At 40.5% G+C, this 17,083-nt stretch overlaps 1 protein-coding gene and 1 long non-coding RNA gene across 9 annotated transcripts in view; one reads left to right on the top strand and one right to left on the bottom strand.

Annotated features, from left to right (window-relative positions):
* FBXO11 (F-box protein 11) overlaps window positions 1–12,705 on the bottom strand; it is a 99,126-nt gene extending 86,421 nt beyond the window's left edge. For 2 of the 8 annotated variants that reach the window (XM_034953082.3, XM_063594960.1), the window contains exon 1: window positions 11,662–12,546. In XM_034953082.3, the coding sequence (XP_034808973.1) occupies window positions 11,662–11,881 (220 nt within the window). In that variant the 5' untranslated portion in view covers window positions 11,882–12,546. Of the gene's footprint in view, window positions 1–4,742; window positions 11,181–11,260; window positions 11,508–11,652 lie in introns of those variants that run through there. The other 6 variants (XM_055108000.2, XM_063594962.1, XM_034953085.3 and 3 more) reach the window with 5 other exon arrangements.
* A 126-nt stretch (window positions 12,706–12,831) lies between these two features.
* Window positions 12,832–13,679, top strand: LOC103786782 (uncharacterized). The gene is made up of 2 exons (XR_612520.2): window positions 12,832–13,153; window positions 13,478–13,679. It is a non-coding gene; the product is annotated as an uncharacterized LOC103786782 (long non-coding RNA).
* Window positions 13,680–17,083: the final 3,404 nt, after the last annotated feature.

Below are 17,083 nucleotides of genomic sequence, written 5' to 3'. Positions count from 1 at the left end.
TTCACTTGAAGAACTTATCAAGGATGCTGGGCAGAGGCACTTTTTCACCTTCCTCCTATACACCAGGAACGGAAAGGTCCAGTCAAGGACCAGAAAAACATCTCTAAAAGCAAAATATGCCCCCATTTTTCTGTGAAAGTTTCACAATTTTAAAATAAGCTTATTGTAAGACAATAAAGGGTAGTCAAGAATACGCAGAAAACTAGAAATGAAATAACTGTCCAAATAATAGCAAAATATTTTCATAAGAGTTAAAGAGATAAACTTTAAAGGAGTAAGAAACAGGTTCCAAACTTAAGTGGAGAAACAAAATTACTTATCACCACTTCAGCAGCAAAAAGAAGCAAGTTTTTGGAATGAAGGCCCAGAATCACATATTAAAGTCCACAGTATTTTTTTTAAATTCTTAAATACAAAAAAGGTGTCTTCCACTCCTCAAAGCAACCCAACCGACAATCTTTGAGGGGAAATCAAAGTGATATTAAGTTAGTGAATAAACTTTCTGACTAGTGGGAAAAAAGTTCCTTAGATTTTTAGACAGTATACTTGCAAAAACTTAAAATTAAAAGAACTATTAAATGTTTATGTGTCCAAAGTTTAAATCAATCAAATCTGTGGATAAAAAATTTTAGCACAAAAACAATGTTTACGATAACCCAACATATTTTAATAACAACTGTGGCTATCTGCAAAAAAATGAAAATGGGAAAGAACACGGCAGTCTCCTCCTCTGTTTTTTTGTGGAAAAGGTTAACACTGTAAGCCTCAAGACTGAACTGTTAAAGGATACCAAGAGACTCAAGAAAAACACCAATATTTAAAATAAAATAATTTCCAATTATTTTAGTAACATAATTATGAGATGCCATATTCACACACCTTAAAGCTGTTTTAGTTTCCATTTCTTGCAAAGTAAATGGTAATTTTGTCTTTGAGAAAATATCAGCAATGATATATGCTGAGGTATAAAACTCACACGGAATGTGGCAAATGTGTAAGAATGCTCATATATGCAAAGAAAAAAATGCAGAAAAATAAAAAGGAATGCTCACAGTAGCACTACTCCTGACATCCAAACACAAAAACAATCCTATGTCCATCAACTGTAGAATGGATAAACTGTAGTATATTCATACAATGTAATACTAAACAGCAACAAGAATGAACAATGAAAAAACTAATGCTACAAGCAGCAATATGGATGAAGCTCACAACAAATATTAAGGGAGAATTCTGTCAGACACATAGGAGTACATACTGGGCGGTTACATTTACATAAAGTTAAGGAACAGGTACAAGTAATCCAAGCAATCAGAAAGATGGGGTTGGGAACAGTGACTAGGAAGGCCCTTCAAGGGGGACACTTCTGGGATACTAGTAGTGCTTTATTCCTTGCTGTAGGTATTTTTGGTTACACAGATGTGTTTACTTCATGAAAAGTAATCAAGCTGTACACGGCTGATTTGTGCACTTACATATTTCAATTACAAGATTAACAGAAATTATTTCCACAATTTAAATAACTATATAGTTTTTGTTGTTGTTTTTTTTTTGAGACAGAATTTCACTCTTTCACCCAGGCTGGAGTGCAGTGGCACGATCTGGGCTCACTGCAACCTCTGCCTTCTGGTTTCAGGTGATTCTCCTGCCTCAGCCTCCCGAGTAGCTGGGATTACTGGCATCTGCCACCATACCCAGCTAGCCAATTTCTGTATTTTTAGTAGAGACAGGGTTTCACCATGTTGGCCAGGCTGGTCTCGAACTCCTGACTTCGTGATCCACTCGCCTCAGCCTCCCAAAGTGCTGGGATTGCAGGCATGAGCCACCATGCCCGGCCATAACTATATAGTTTTAAATGTATATAGCCCATTTATATTTTAAAAACTATAGACTGTTTCTAATTCAAACAACTATTGCTAATGCAAATGATTCATACACACTCTTACTTCTCTCCCTCACAATCCTCACCCCAAAATTAGTCTTTTGAGTATTTTCTAAAAAGTGAAACTTTAAGAGAAAAATTTAAAAGTCAGAAAAAGATCAGGAAAAGAAATAAACACGTAATGTTAAGTGATTCTTGCAGGAATCCTCTACTCTCCCCCTCCCCCAATACTTTGCCTCTGAAGAATCACTCCTACCCGAAAGGTCTTTCTCCAAATTGTTTCTTTTCTTTTCTTTCTTTTTTTTTTGAGACAAGGTCTTAAAACTCTGTCACCCAGGCTGGAGTGCAGTGGCTCGATCACAGTTCACTCTAGCCTTGACCTCCCTGGCTCAGATGATCCTCTCACCTCAACCTCCTGAGTAGCTGGGACTACAGGCATGGGCCACCACCCCCCCAGCTAACTTTGTATTTTCTGTAGAGACGGGGTTTCGCCATGTTGCCTAGGCAGGTCTCAAACTCCTGGGCTCAAGCGATCCACCCCACCCAGCCTCCCAAAAAGTGCTAGGATTACAGGCGTGAGCCACTATGCCCCGCCCAATTGTTTAATTTCGCTTCCCTCTTTTACTTGGCCTAAAATACCAAAATTTGACAAGTTATCATAATCAGTCTCTTAAAAATGCAAATGTCTTTCAGAGAATTAATGAAGACATCAGTCATTCATATGTAAGTGTGAAGTAGTTTAGTGGCTACTTTTATGTATTGCTGACCTTATATGAAAAAAAGTGAGTGAGTCTATAATTTCCTTTACCATAAGAACACTTTGCTAAAAATACTAGCTTTCAAAGTATAGTGCCTTACTCCAACTTGTATTTCTTTCAACAAATCTTCTTTGATCTTTCTTCTTTACTATGATAGAAGTCTGGAAAGACTCCTACTTTTCATTTGTTTAATTTTATTCACTTCTAATTCCCTTTAAAGCTTGTTTTCTTTTTTCAAAAAGTTATGACCAATTATGTGGGAAGAAACAATAACTAGTAACATACATACCAACGTTGTCCATCTCAATATGTAACAAGGGAATAAAAAATAGTTACATGCTCTTCCTCTTCCCCATCCCCTTTCCTCCTAAGTGTTAGAATCTCATAAAGCCACATGTTCTTATATACAGTATGTTAATATACTATGAATGGAAGATAGAAAAATCAATGCTTGGATATAAAAAAGAATTATTGTATCTAAACCCAAGTAGAGTTGGCAAATCAGCAAAGGCTAAACTGATTCAAGTCAGTTGGTTACACTACAGTAACACAGACACCAATATCAAAGGTTAAACCCACATAGTGGCCAGTTAATTTCACACTAAAGAAAAACTTCTGGTCGGGTGAGGTGGCTCACGCCTGTAATCCCAGCATTTCGGGAGGCTTAGGCGGGCAGATCACTTTACATCATGAGTTTGAGACCGGCTTGGCCAACGTGGGGAAACCCCGTCTCTACTAAAAATACAAAAATCAGCCAGGCATGGTGGTGTGTACCTATAATCCCAGCTACTCAGGAGGCTGAGGCAGGAGAATCACTTGAACTCAGGAGGCAGAGGTTGCAGTGAGCCAAGATCACACCATTGCACTCCAGCCTGGGTGACAGAGTGAGACTGTGTCTTAAACCAAAAAAAAAAAAAAGAAGAAGGAAAAGAAAAAAGAAAAATTTCCAACAAAGATTTTGCCACAATTCAACTCAACCATCTGGAAAAGGAGTGTTGTTCACTAGGAAAAAGAGTAAAAATGAGATTATCACTATTATCAGAAAAATAACTAAAAGTACATATTTTTACTCCATTTCTAGCCTTCAAATAATCTCTAAGTATGAGAAAATATAAAAGCTCTCTTCACACAAAAAAAAGGATGAATGACACCTCTTCTCTCATGAGATGTGAAAATATTCCTTAATGTTTTTTAAGGTTTAGTCACCACATGGAAGAAAACAATTTTCTCCCCTTTTTGAACATAGCCCCATGATCTTCATTTGTTAAAAAGAGCAAAACATTTAACAACGGGGTTTTTAGAAACTGGGAGAGCAAGCAATTAACATATTGAACTCACACTTGCTTTAACCTGCTATCTTATTCGGGGTGTTTAAAAAACGTTTTAAATGCAATTAATGCATTCATTTTCAAAGGAAAATAAACATTTTTGATATTTGCCTTCAACTGAAATAAATCATGTAAAGGAAGTTAGTTGGTTTCATTTCTCTATTTTCTAAGGATTAAGTTTAAGCACATTTTTTATGCTAACCAAACATATATAAAAACTCCAAGCTACACATATAAGAAACACACCAAACCATGGTGAGAAAAGAATATTTAGTCCACAAACCAGTCAAAATTACCACTGAAATCTAAAACTAATTTAACGCACATTTTTCTCCTTCTGAAATAGTCCAGCCTACAACCATGAGCTAAAATCAGTTAATACCCTTTATTCATAACTTATGAGTAATTCAGGGGAAATCTACCCTTCTTTGTATAATGAGTGCTTAATGATCTCATCAACACACTGGAAAAACATGCTGGTCAATCAGTACAGTCTCATCTTGAGACAAATCTACATGAGAGGTAAAATTATAATCAGAAGATTACTTGAAAAATGTGAAACCAGATAAGTCAACAATCAATAGCATCAGACTAGTGCAGCCATCTCCAATAGGACAGATGGAATAGGACAGGGGACAGATCTGCTTCAAGGGGCAGGTTATTGCATCCCCTGAAAGTTATACAAACATTCTGCCAAATGTATTTTGCTATCTTCCCTTGTTTATAGAAAGATTAGGTGATATAAATCAATTTTGAAATTTTTTTGCTACTTACTATGCATCTTCATTGTTGTATAGCTGAGCCTCTATTTCTTCATTTATTAAAAAAAAAAAAAGTAATAAAATCTCTTACAGAATTGGTATAAGGTGGCCAGGCACGGTGGCTCATGCCTGTAATCCCAGCACTTTGGGAGGCCGAGGCGGGCGGATCATGAGGTCAGGAGATCGAGACCATCCTGGCTAACATGGTGAAACCCGGTCTCTACTAAAAATACAAAAAATTAGCCGGGCGTGGTGGTGGGCACCTGTAGTCCCAGCTACTCGGGAGGCTGAGGCAGGAGAATGGTGTGAACCCTGGAGGTGGAGCTTGCGGTGAGCCGAGATCGCGCCACTGTACTCCAGCCTGGGCGACAGAGCAAGACTCCGTCTCAAAAAAAAAAAAAAAAAGAATTGGTATAAGCTTCAACAAATCAGTTTCTCTTAGGTTGTAACAAGTCATACAGATTGAATTTTATCTCTTGGGTTTAATTTTATATACAGCTGATACAATCCCTTACTTTTTATATTTAAAAGACCTATCATTTATTAAATATCTATCATGTGCTAGGTACTTTACTATCTCTCATCCTTACAAATGTTCTATAAGGCAGGTGTGATTCCCACTTGAAAGATTACAAAGTAGGGCTCAGAGAGGTAACATTGCTCACCAAATGTTAAATAACTAATCAGATGTGTAGTCAGGATTAGAACCCAGATCTAGCTAGCTTTAACTCTGAGCTCTTTACATAATACTGTCTCATTCCTTATAGTGTATCTTCATAATTTTATTTTCACAGGGTAGCAACTGCAATTTGGGGACTACTTTGCCAACAAAGTCACATATTATAATTCTGTGGAAGATAAGAATGTATTTCAAAGGTCTGATAAATCAGTGAATTGGAAGGTCTAAAACAGAGTAATACTTCAAAGATAAGTGGGACAAGACAGAAACAAAATAAGAGTAAATTTAATATCAGGGATAAATAGGGGGACAATAAAAGACCTCATGTTGAAATAGCTCATTACTGTAAACTGGTTATTTTCAAAGTTAAAACAAACGGTGGGGGGCGGGGGGACTTGAGAAAATACTCAAACTAGGGGTTCTCACTAACAGATCAGGAACTACTTGTGGTTCCTGCCTTACCTAGTAGGTCTCCAAGCTGGTTGGCCTTCTCTTGGGTTTGTCAGAATTTCCAGTAAAGGGAGAAAAGCAGGATAAGAAGAGCTCTTAGGCCTTATCAGCAGAGCTCTTAGGCCTCATCAGCAGAACTTTAACACTAATAGCAACACTACTCTGTTTCTATCCCTCAAGTAAGTTCCAAGCTTTGAGAAAATAGGCTCTTTTTACAGCTCCCATACTTCCTGCCTCCAAAAGGTGGAGTGGCACTGTCTCCTCTCATGGGATACATTTGGAAGGGTTAGCCACCAGATGACAGAGTAGTACCCCACAGTACTTACTTCCTAAAACAGGAAAAATCATGTTTCTTGTGCAGAACTCCTCTATTAAGACTGCACAGGATCCATGAAGGTAAAATATCACATGCTAGAACAATGCCACAGAAAGTATAACTAGCATTCCTGACTAGAACAGCAAGGAGTGTCTCCTGGCTGCTGCATATTATAAATATATAGCTCATTCCTCATCAGTACAGTGTCGAGAAAAAAGTATATACATATATACACACATATATACACACATATATACGTATATATATACGTGTATATATACACACATATATACCTGTGTATATATACGTATATATACACACATACGTATGTACACACACGTATATACACATATATACACACATATACGTGTATATACACGTATACATACACGTATATACACGCATACACACACATCTATATATACACATACACACACGTGTATATATACACGTATACACACATATGTGTATATATACACGTATACACACATATGTGTATATATACACGTATACACATATGTGTATATAAACACATGTGTATATACACGCGTATATACACACGTGTGTATATACACGCGTATATACACACGTGTGTATATACACACGTATATACACACGTGTGTATATATACACGTATATACACACGTGTATATATACACGTATATGTACACACGTATATATACACGTATATGTACACACGTATATATACACGTATATATACACACGTATATACACGTATATATACACACATATGTGTATATATACACATACATATACAGACATATGTATATATACACGTATATATACACACATATGTATATATACATATACACACATATGTATATATACATATACACACACATATGTGTATATACATATATACACACATATGTGTATATACATATATACACACATATGTGTATATACATATATACACATATGTGTATATACACATATACACACATATGTGTATATACACATATATACACACATATGTGTATATACACATATATACACACATATGTGTATATATACACATATATACACACATATATGTGTATATATACACGTATATATGGAATTGCAGGGTTTTTAAAAATTGAAATCATTCAGTACGTATAATATTACATAAAATATTCCCGGTGGGGAGATATATATTTATGTATATATATACACACGTGTGTACATATATGTACATATATATGTATATATATATGTGTGTCATAGATAAGATTTTTATCCCACAAATATGGGATTAGAGAGACTAGGTTTTTATTCTACAAGATTAGTTCAGAGTAGAAATGAATAGCAAAATCTATTAATGCATTCATTAAATTTCTTGAACTATAAATATCACAATTAGATTTTCAGCACTTCAAAACAGTCCTGTGACTTTTCCAATAACTAGAAAAAAATTACATCTATTTTCAAAAACTCCCATGTCAAGATTATTTCCAGAACCCAAATTCATCTTTTATTAAAAGGTAATAAATGAGAAACTAATAACAGTTATTAGATTCCAGGTAGAAGAATTTAGTAGCTGGAGGCAGGTGTACGAAGGGGACTTTTGAATTTTAAACTGTGGAAATATTACCTATTCAAAGTAATTAATTTTATTTTATTTATTATTTATTTTTTGAGATGGAGTCTCATTCTGTCACCCAGGCTGGAGTGCAGTGGTGCAATCTCAGTTCAAAGTAATTAATTTTAACAACTAAAATCTACTGATGAGAACACACAGCACTTCTGTAGACTTGTAAGCGTTCCTCATACTTTGTAATATCTAAAAAAATTACAAAATACATTCCTGCAGTAAAGACAATAAATTCATCAGAACGGGCTGCAAAAGCTAACTCCTTCTAGAATTTTAAAACAAAACAAATATCAAAAATCCAATCCCACACTACTGTTTCATTAAATCATGGACTATATTACCGAATTGTCACTGCGTAAAATACAATTTTTTTTTTGAGACAGAGTCTTGCACTGAGTCACCTGGGCTGGAGTGCAATGGTGTGATCTCAGCTCACTGCAACCTCAGCCTCCCGGGTTCAAGCGATTCTCCTGCCTCAGCCTCCAGAGTAGCTGGGATTACAGGCGTGAGCCGCCATGCCTGGCTCATTTTTGTATTTCTAGTTAAGACGAGGTTTCACTACGTTGGCCAGGCTGGTCTTGAACTCCTGACCTCGTGGTCCACCTGCCTCGACCTCCCAAAGTGCTGGGATTACAGGCGTGAGCCATTGCTCTGGGCCTGTAAAATACAATTCTACTAGCACATGAAATCCCAATCTCAGGAATTTAAGAAATTAAAAAAGCTAATGATTAGGCTAGTATTTAGTCTTAGGATAGCTGATCATTTCAGCTAACGAGTGAACACAATAGTCCATGAAATACCCAGACCAATATTTCCTTACGTGGGGTGTAAGAAATGCTCCCCCATGGAAAGCTTTGAAAAATCCTCAAAGATTTTAATCTATAGGGTCTAGTTTCTTTCTTCTTCAAACACTGGCCATTACAGATAAGACAAAGCGTATATACACACACATACATAATGTATGTACAAACATGTATATACACAAATATACCCACATACACACACACATACACATACACACGTGTGTATGTAAATATATTTAACAGTGGTGTCAAGGAAGTTTTTATACCAATTAACCTCTGGGCAATGAAGCAGCTAAAGACCATTCTGACAGACTTTTTGCCTGAAAACATATTATACTGTAACTATTTTATTACCACTAAAGAACCTGAAATGCATCTTTATATAAAACAAATGATTTTATATACAGTCTGAACTAGTTTGTCTCAAAACAGCCAGTCTCACTTTGATTCCGTATCTGGAAAGTTGTCTGATCCACTATTAAGTAACTCTATCCAAGATCCTAATGCAAATGTTACATATCCATTAAGAGTTAGTAAAAGGTTAAAAAAAAAAAAAAAACCACACATACATTCTTAGCTTTAGTTCTTTAATTATCCTGTAATAATTAAACCCAGCATATTTCTAAACTAGCAACAACAAAATCCCTTTCTTTCCAAACTAGAAAGTGACACTTTGCGTGCTCCATAAAACTTTCGAAATAGAGTATTCTTAGCTAACTTCTGATCATTATATGAATCGGACATTTAAAAAAATGTAATTAAAATCTCAATTTTTCAAAGAATAACATATTTTTCCATATGGCTGGCAACATCTTTATTATTTTAGTTAACGAATTCATCTTAATGTTTTATTCATTTTAAGGCCATTTATGTGCCCTCTTTAAGACTCACACTATTTTCCCTAAAGTTCTTTTCCCCTCTGTGCCAACACAGAATCTCCAAAACAGTTTGTACTAGCTGCAGAGAAGCAACAATTCTACAGTAAATTTCATTTACCATTTGGTTGGGTACATACTGAAATTTGGATTCATGAATATTGACAGTTTATGGACCTCAATGAGAAGAAAATTGACACTGGCATGTGACTGCCGACAGCCAAGTCACCTTACTTCACATAGAAATGAAAATAGACCTCAGTAGCTAATAATTTTGAACAAATGAATAAAAGTGTCCAAGACAAAATTACATCAACTAAGTTCGAAATTACACACAAATCTTGAAATGAAAATTCAGAGTAAACATTTTAAAATACACAAGGAGACTAAATTGTTTGACACGTTTTGATCCAATGCTAATATTATTAACCAATTACCACATATTGAAAAAGCTTACTGTAGCAATAGAACCCTTCATATTAAATGCTAGAATTTCAATCGAGTGTCATTGTTTTCTCAAACATATTTGTCAGCTGTACTACATACAGTGCCAATTCTGGAAGAAGAACATTATTTGAACGGAACATCAGAAGAACACTGATAGACATATGTGAAAGGAAATAATGAGACTACAGATTTTTAAAATTTACCCCCAAAATGGTAAATGTATCAAAGAAATAAAACACTTTTACCAATTATGTTGCACAAGATCTCCAACTGCCTTGAAACATCACATTCTTTCAAGCAACATATAGCAAACTGCTTTCTCTAAGACTACCTTTAACAGTGACTGGTGAAAGCCTTTTAAACTATTTTCCGATTAACATCTCCCTCCTTCATTTGTTAAATATTGTGATCAAGTACAACAATGAAACCGTTTTTAAGGAAATAATGTATAATTTAAAAAAACATTTAATCTCAATCCCTTTAACCAATGGAGGTGTGACAACAAACGCATGTAAAATTAACCTTAATCCGCCAACTAAAACACGCAAAATGTCTCCTAACAATTCTCCTCCTCCTTAAAACAACAACCGTACACATAAATACGGTTCTGACCTCCACCACTACTGCGAACAGCTAATTAATAAAGAGAATGGTTATGTTTGGAGACCAAGGTGCAACACCCCCCCTCATAAACCTCCCAAAATAACCACATCATCCAAGTAGAACTGAACATTATTTTTGCTAAAGCAGGATTTCAACCTCGGGGAGCCTCAGCCCTTAGACAATGGTGGTTACCAGACAGTGCTACACAGTTGGGTCCAAATGACACATTTCACTAGGCCTTGGACACAACACACACACGCGCGCGCGCGCGCGCACACACACACACACACACAAAATATCCCAAGGGGCCAGTTCTAAGCAAGGGGCGTTCAAACCCCACTAGGAGACGGAGAGTAGCACCGCAGCATGGGGGGTCGCTAGGGGAGGACAGGCGAGGGGGTGTCGATAGAGCGGAAGGGTAACTGCACTGCACACGAGGGAGGGGGCTGGAAATGGCCGATGGATTCTATATTTATTTATTTAAAGGTCTTGATTTAATGGGTCCTTCCCAGGGGTTCTGTAACTAAAGACAAACTGCGCAGCAAACACTGTGGGGTTGGGAGAGGAGTCGCTGCTCCCCCTACCCCGTGACCAGGGACGGGGGGGCGGGGGAAACAAGTTCCCCTGCCAACACCACAGACCACCCCGATTCCCCTCTCCCGCTCCTCCCCAGGAAGGGGTAGGCTAACACAGAAAAAAGGGGGAAAACAAGTTCCCCAGCCAACCCCACCACACGATCGCTCCCAGTCGCTCCCCCCACCTACCACTAGAAAGAGGCAGACTAAACCATGGAAGGCGGCAGAAAAGGGAGAAATCACGCCGCTCGCCTTCCCCCCGGCCACCAACAGACTCCCGCGGGGTCTGTGAGCGAGCGGAGAAGCCAAAGGGATGGGTGGGGGTGGAGGGTGCTGAGCCCCCGAAACCAAACAAAGCGCGGCCTGAGCGAGAGCCCAGGCGAGAAGGGAAGCCGCGGCTTTTCCTGCCGGCCGGGCCCGGCCCGGGCTGACACTGCGGCACCGGGGGACCCGCCTCCGCTCAGCTTGGGTCTCCCACCCCCAGGGCGCGCAGGCCGCCCCCGCCCGCCCGCCCGCCCGCCCCGGCCTCCCTTCCCGCGGTGCCCGGGAAGGCGGGCGGCTGGGAGGTAGCGCGGCCTTACCCCGCTCACCGACGTTGTTCCGCTCCTGAGGCAGCGGCGGAGGCGGCGGTGGCGGCGGCGGAGGCTGCTGCTGCTGCTGCTGCGGCGGCGGCGGAGGCTGCTGCTGGGGCGGCTGCTGCTGGGGCGGCTGCGGCGGCGGCTGCTGCGGGGGCTGCTGCTGCTGTTGCTGCACCGGGCGCGGCCGCGACACTCGCCTGGGTCTCCGGTTGGCGGCTCGGACGGAGTTCATTTGCCGGGCTGAGGTGGCGGCGTTGGCGGAGGGACACACACACGCACACGCACAGCGAGCTTCGGGGCAGGAGAAAGGGGTGGGGAGAGTGGGAGAGGGGAGAGGAAGGAGAGGGGGCGAGGGGAAGGGGAGACGCTGAGGGCGGAGGGGGCGAGCGGGACCCCGAGTCCGGAGAAAGGCCCGGGTAGACAGACGGAGACCGAGCGAGGCCGGCCGGGCGGGCCTGACGCACGGGGAAGGCCGAGGCCGCCGGGCGGGGCGGCCGCGAGGGACGAAGGCAGAAAGACGGGCAGAGCGAGAGAAAGAAAGAAAGGGCGTCCGCCGCTTGGGGATCCCGAGGCGAAGCGCGGCGGCGGCGGCGGCGGTGGCTGAAGAGACAGATCCCGGTCCCGCCGACTCGCGAGCGGCGTCTCCGGCAGCGGGGGGAGTGGGCGGGCGGGTGAGGAAGGGAGAAAAAGAGAGGGAGAGAAGGGAGGGAGGGAGCAGGGGGCGCCCGGCTCTTTTTTTTCCCTCTTCCTCCCCCCCACACCCCCTGAAAGAGATTTCTGTGAGGAATTTTTCTCTCTTTCTTCGGCCTCTTCTCTCTCCTCCCCCCCTTCTCTCCTCGGCGAAGGGGAAATGAGTGTGAAGGGAGGAGATAGGGGGAAAAAGAGGCGTCGTCGTTCCTCCTCCTTAAAGGAACCTTTCCTCCTCCTCCTCGTCAGCCCTGTCGCCGCTGCTTCTGCTGCTGCTCTGTGGCAGGAGGAGCCATTGACACCGCCGGAGCCTCCACTCGCCCAGTCGGTCCCTCCCCGCCGCGGGGCTGGCCGGGGGCGCGGGGGAGGGCCGCGGGGCGGCGGGGGGAGGGGTGGATGGGCGGGGAAAGGAGGGGCGGGGATTCCGTCCAGGCGGCCAATCTAAGGCGCCCATACAACCTTCCGGCCAATGGGGCCTCCGCTCTTATCGCGAAGTCCCTTCAACGCCCTGTTTCCTCTCTCGGGTTTCCTCCCTCCCCCGCCTAGGAGGGGGAAAGAGGAAAGGGGGAGTGTGGCGGGGCGGGTGATAATGGGGAGGTATCAGGGCAAATAATAGAGCAGGGGGTGGGCGAAGAGAGCGCCAGTGCGTAGCGACGATTCTGGGAGAGGAGGTGCTCGGAGGAAAGGGCGGGGGTTGCTGATGTAATGGGGAGAAGTGATTAATCCTTCGGTTCGCCGTTTCAGCTTCCCCCCTACCCCAACCTTCACCCGATTTTTTTGAACTGAAAAAAAAGTGGAACGAGGGAGCCAATCTTTGGTAACTCGGGTTTTCTGTGGTAGGTGGGTTCAAAATCTGAGCTGTAGGGAGCGCTAGAGATTTCGTGCCCTTTAGCCAAGCTGAGGGTATTTGCAAACCCTGAAGATTTCCTTCTCCGAGCTTTGGGCTTGGTAAGCGAAGTTTGGAGTCGGTGCCTAATCGTATATCATCTAAACCTTGAAAAGACTTTGACCTTTGGCCAATTTGATTTGTTCTTTGAAGAAGTGTATACAATGTGTGGGAAAATAATATGTGAGAGGAGAGAAGTAAATGTGTTGATGTTGTGATTGTTTATGTGATTTAATTTTTAATTTTTTTTTTTAGGTCCCACAAACTGCAAGGAAAAGAAAAACCCTCAAGAGGAATTACCTTTATACCTGATGCCCCCAACATAATCTCTCTCCAAGGGAAACTTGTTTTTATTGCCTTGCGGCTGTTACGATGACTGAAAATGTATTCTGGATTCTCCCCCTTCTCTCTTTTGTTTTGCATTTTTTGGATGTGGTAAAACTGGCAGTTTATCTGATTATCTGGTTTTCAGAACTTTGGGCGATGTCTCTGAGTGTCATCAGTTGCTGTCTAGGTTTGACATAGATAATTAAGCAACTACAAAGCGTGATAAAGCTTTTGAGAGGGAGGAAAGTGTGTTTTGGAAGGAGGGAGAGACGCAAAGAGGCGAGCCTGTGTGTTGAGTCCCAGACTTGGTGTGTGACTACAGGCAAAGTACTTCACCTTTCTAGATGTCAGCCCCGCCCCCCTCACCTCCCAAGTTTAAATAAGAACTTATTTTAGACTACATGATCCTGTTTTCAATTTTTAAGAGTTCTGTGATTTTGAGATGATCTCTCTTTAGTCCAGAAAAATGGAGGAATATAGGTCTATGTTTGTTTCTCAAAAAAATATTTGAGGAGGACAGCTGTTACAAAACAGCTGGAGAACTCCAAATTTTTATGGTGGTTAGCTAGGTGCAAATGGGTACAATTTTAGGTTTGTTCAAATAAACATAGGGGAAAAGTAAAAGTACAGGAAAATTACATTATACATATAAGTGTGTCCATTTCTGATTTTTCTAAAAATTTACTTTTTGATTTGACAAGTACTTTTTGGCTCCTTCCGTGTATGCATTAATATGTATATAAGGTGTTATGGGAAGTACTAATAAAAGGAAAATATTGGGCATAAAGAGTTTGTATTTTGGTGTGGCAGAGTGGAAGTTTTACTTACATTAATTCAGATGTAAAGAAAATGTAGCTTGTTTATTTTCTGTAATTTTAACTTCAAGTCCCCACATCATCTCAATTTTTTAAAAAACATAACTGCTTTCACCTTTTATTTCCCCAACTCTCCTTCTAATATATTAATGGGAGGGGCGGGGTTTAGGGTTGTTATATGTGGTATAAGGGGTATCTTTTACATACCCTAGATTTCCAAGTTTATTGCAACAATTCTCTGACATATGGCAGTAAAATGCCTTGTTTTAGCAAAATTAGTATATTATGACAATTTCCTGATAGATGGTAGTAAAGTGTCTTGAGAAAGGAAGCACCTTTTTCAAATTCACAGAGTAACTGGTAGGGTGGTAGCATCCCTGAGGGATAGGGAGGTTTACAAGGGCATCTAAGCCACTAATGCCAGTCCTTATGTTGTCTTCTGGCGTGGAGTGGCTAGTATTGTCTGATGGCAGCCACTGTCATTTATCATTTATTACTCATAAAACTGGTCATTTCTGTACTTTTGAGGCTGATTTCTTTTGCTAAAATCCATACATGAGCCATTTGCCCCATACACTATAACCTCTTTGTACTGACCCCAAGTCTCCACAGGTCCCTTAATCCTCCTGGTTCTTACTGAGACACGTGGGTACTTCTGGATTCCCCGAATACCACGTGTAGGCCTTGATGAGCCAGGAGCCTTGCTTTGGGCTTACTAGTTGTTGAGCCACTATCCAACAATGTTGCATTTTTCTCCCTATGTCATATTGAACATGCTGGCAGGCTGAAAGTAGAACTCCTAGACGTCTTAGTGTTTCACAGACATGTCCAGGGACGCAAACCACTATCTCCAACCTTCTTGGATTTCCCTATGTCTCTGTGCATATGTGAACTACATACCCTCAATTCTAGTTTCCATCCTGAGAGGGGATGGAAAGTAAGCACACTGAGTCTGATTAACCTCTTCCTTGTACCCTTTTCTTCTTTCCATCATGCCCCAGGGTTTTTAAGGAATGGATTTTTCTCCTTCCCATTTGTCAGGAACTTTCCTTCTGTACCATATCCTCTTCATTTTTGAGATTTGGCATTTCTTCTGCTCCCTTTCTTGGAGCCATGATAGCTGATGAAGTGCTCAAGAGAGAACCCAGTTTAACAATAATGGAACACCTATTGGGAGATATTAAAAAATATTATCCTATCCCTACATTACTGGTTTCTACATATGTTTAGTTTATTTCAGGTATTAAATGTTGAAGTCATCTTTGTGTAAAAGTGTTCAAACTCAATTGTGGAACTTAAGAGTTGTCAGGACTGACCTTGGAGATCATTAAATCTCATTTCTGTATTCAACAGACTAGGAAACTAAACTCCAAAGAAGGGAGGTGACAAAACTATAACTATTTGGTGGCAAAGCCACTGTCTGCCAATCCAGGGCCCTTTCCATTCAGAAGCATTGTAGACAGTATTTTGAGTTCTGGTGAGAACCCAAAATATCCTGGAAGGTTTTATCCATAGGCAGATCCACCTATATTAGTAAATAATTCTGTCAATTCGCTGTCATAAAAGTTATATATGTTAGAAAACAGGAGAAAAATTTAAAAGGATTTCTTTTAGGGGTGGGAGCCACCTAGAATTATTTCAGTAATACTTAGCATAATTTCAGAGGACTGAATTCCCTCAGGGTTTGCTCTCTCTTCAAGAACATTTGTGTTTGTTTTTCTCAGCTAATTACTGGTGCTTAAAAGGTTAGTGTACTTAAAATTATTTGTTTATAAAACCTATCACAATAGCAGTGTGGAAAAAATAAGCTCTTTAATCATTTTAATACCTGGCAGGTGATATTTACTGTGATTCTTAAATTATAATTTTACCATTTCAAAGATTCAGCTTCCCTTTCCTCTGTCATTCTATCATCTAGTCCCAAGCCGTCAGCACTTAGTTACATAAGACACCTCAAAGCTGCTCACTCCTTTTATGTCATTTAAGAAATTAGTTTGATCTGAATATGGTTTCCCTGCAGGAATAACCAGCTCTGTTTAAAATATTCTTGTTAAAGTATGAATGACTTATCTCACTAAGCTGCAAAAATTCATTCTTCAGTACATGCCCAGATAATTTTTTATCAGTTAGGTAGTGAAAATTAACTCGGAACTAAGGATTTAAATTTAACGTATATGTGGGAAAACCTGGTAAGCACACAATCCGATGATACCCAGAAGTTATCTTTAAAGAATTATAGAATCTGACTTTAATACCTTTCCCTGTGAAGTAATACAGAACGCTATTAAAAGAAATCAATTTTGTTCAAGTTTTAGACTGGACTGTGATACACAGTGGTAAATCTTTGTTTTTTTAAGAGCAGAACCAATTTCTTTTTATTATTATTATTATACTTTAAGTTCTAGGGTACATGTGCACAATGTGCAGGTTTGTTACATATGTATACATGTGCCGTGTTGGTGTGCTGCACCCATTAACTCTTCATTTACATTAGGTATATCTCCTAATGTTGTCTCTCCCCCCTTCCCCCGATCCCACGACAGGCCCCAGTGTGTGTGATGTTCCCCTTCCTGTGTCCAAGCATTCTCATTGTTCAATTGCCACCTATGAGTGAGAACATGCAGTGTTTGGTTTTCTGTCCTTGCAATAGTTTGCTGAGAATGATGGTTTCCAGCTTCATCCATGTCCCTAAAAAGGACACGAACTCATCCTTTTTTAC

The sequence above is a fragment of the Pan paniscus genome, chromosome 12 (genome assembly GCF_029289425.2).
Source record: "Pan paniscus chromosome 12, NHGRI_mPanPan1-v2.0_pri, whole genome shotgun sequence".
Lineage (NCBI taxonomy): Eukaryota > Metazoa > Chordata > Mammalia > Primates > Hominidae > Pan > Pan paniscus.
This window is presented reverse-complemented; position numbering and strand designations above follow the sequence as displayed.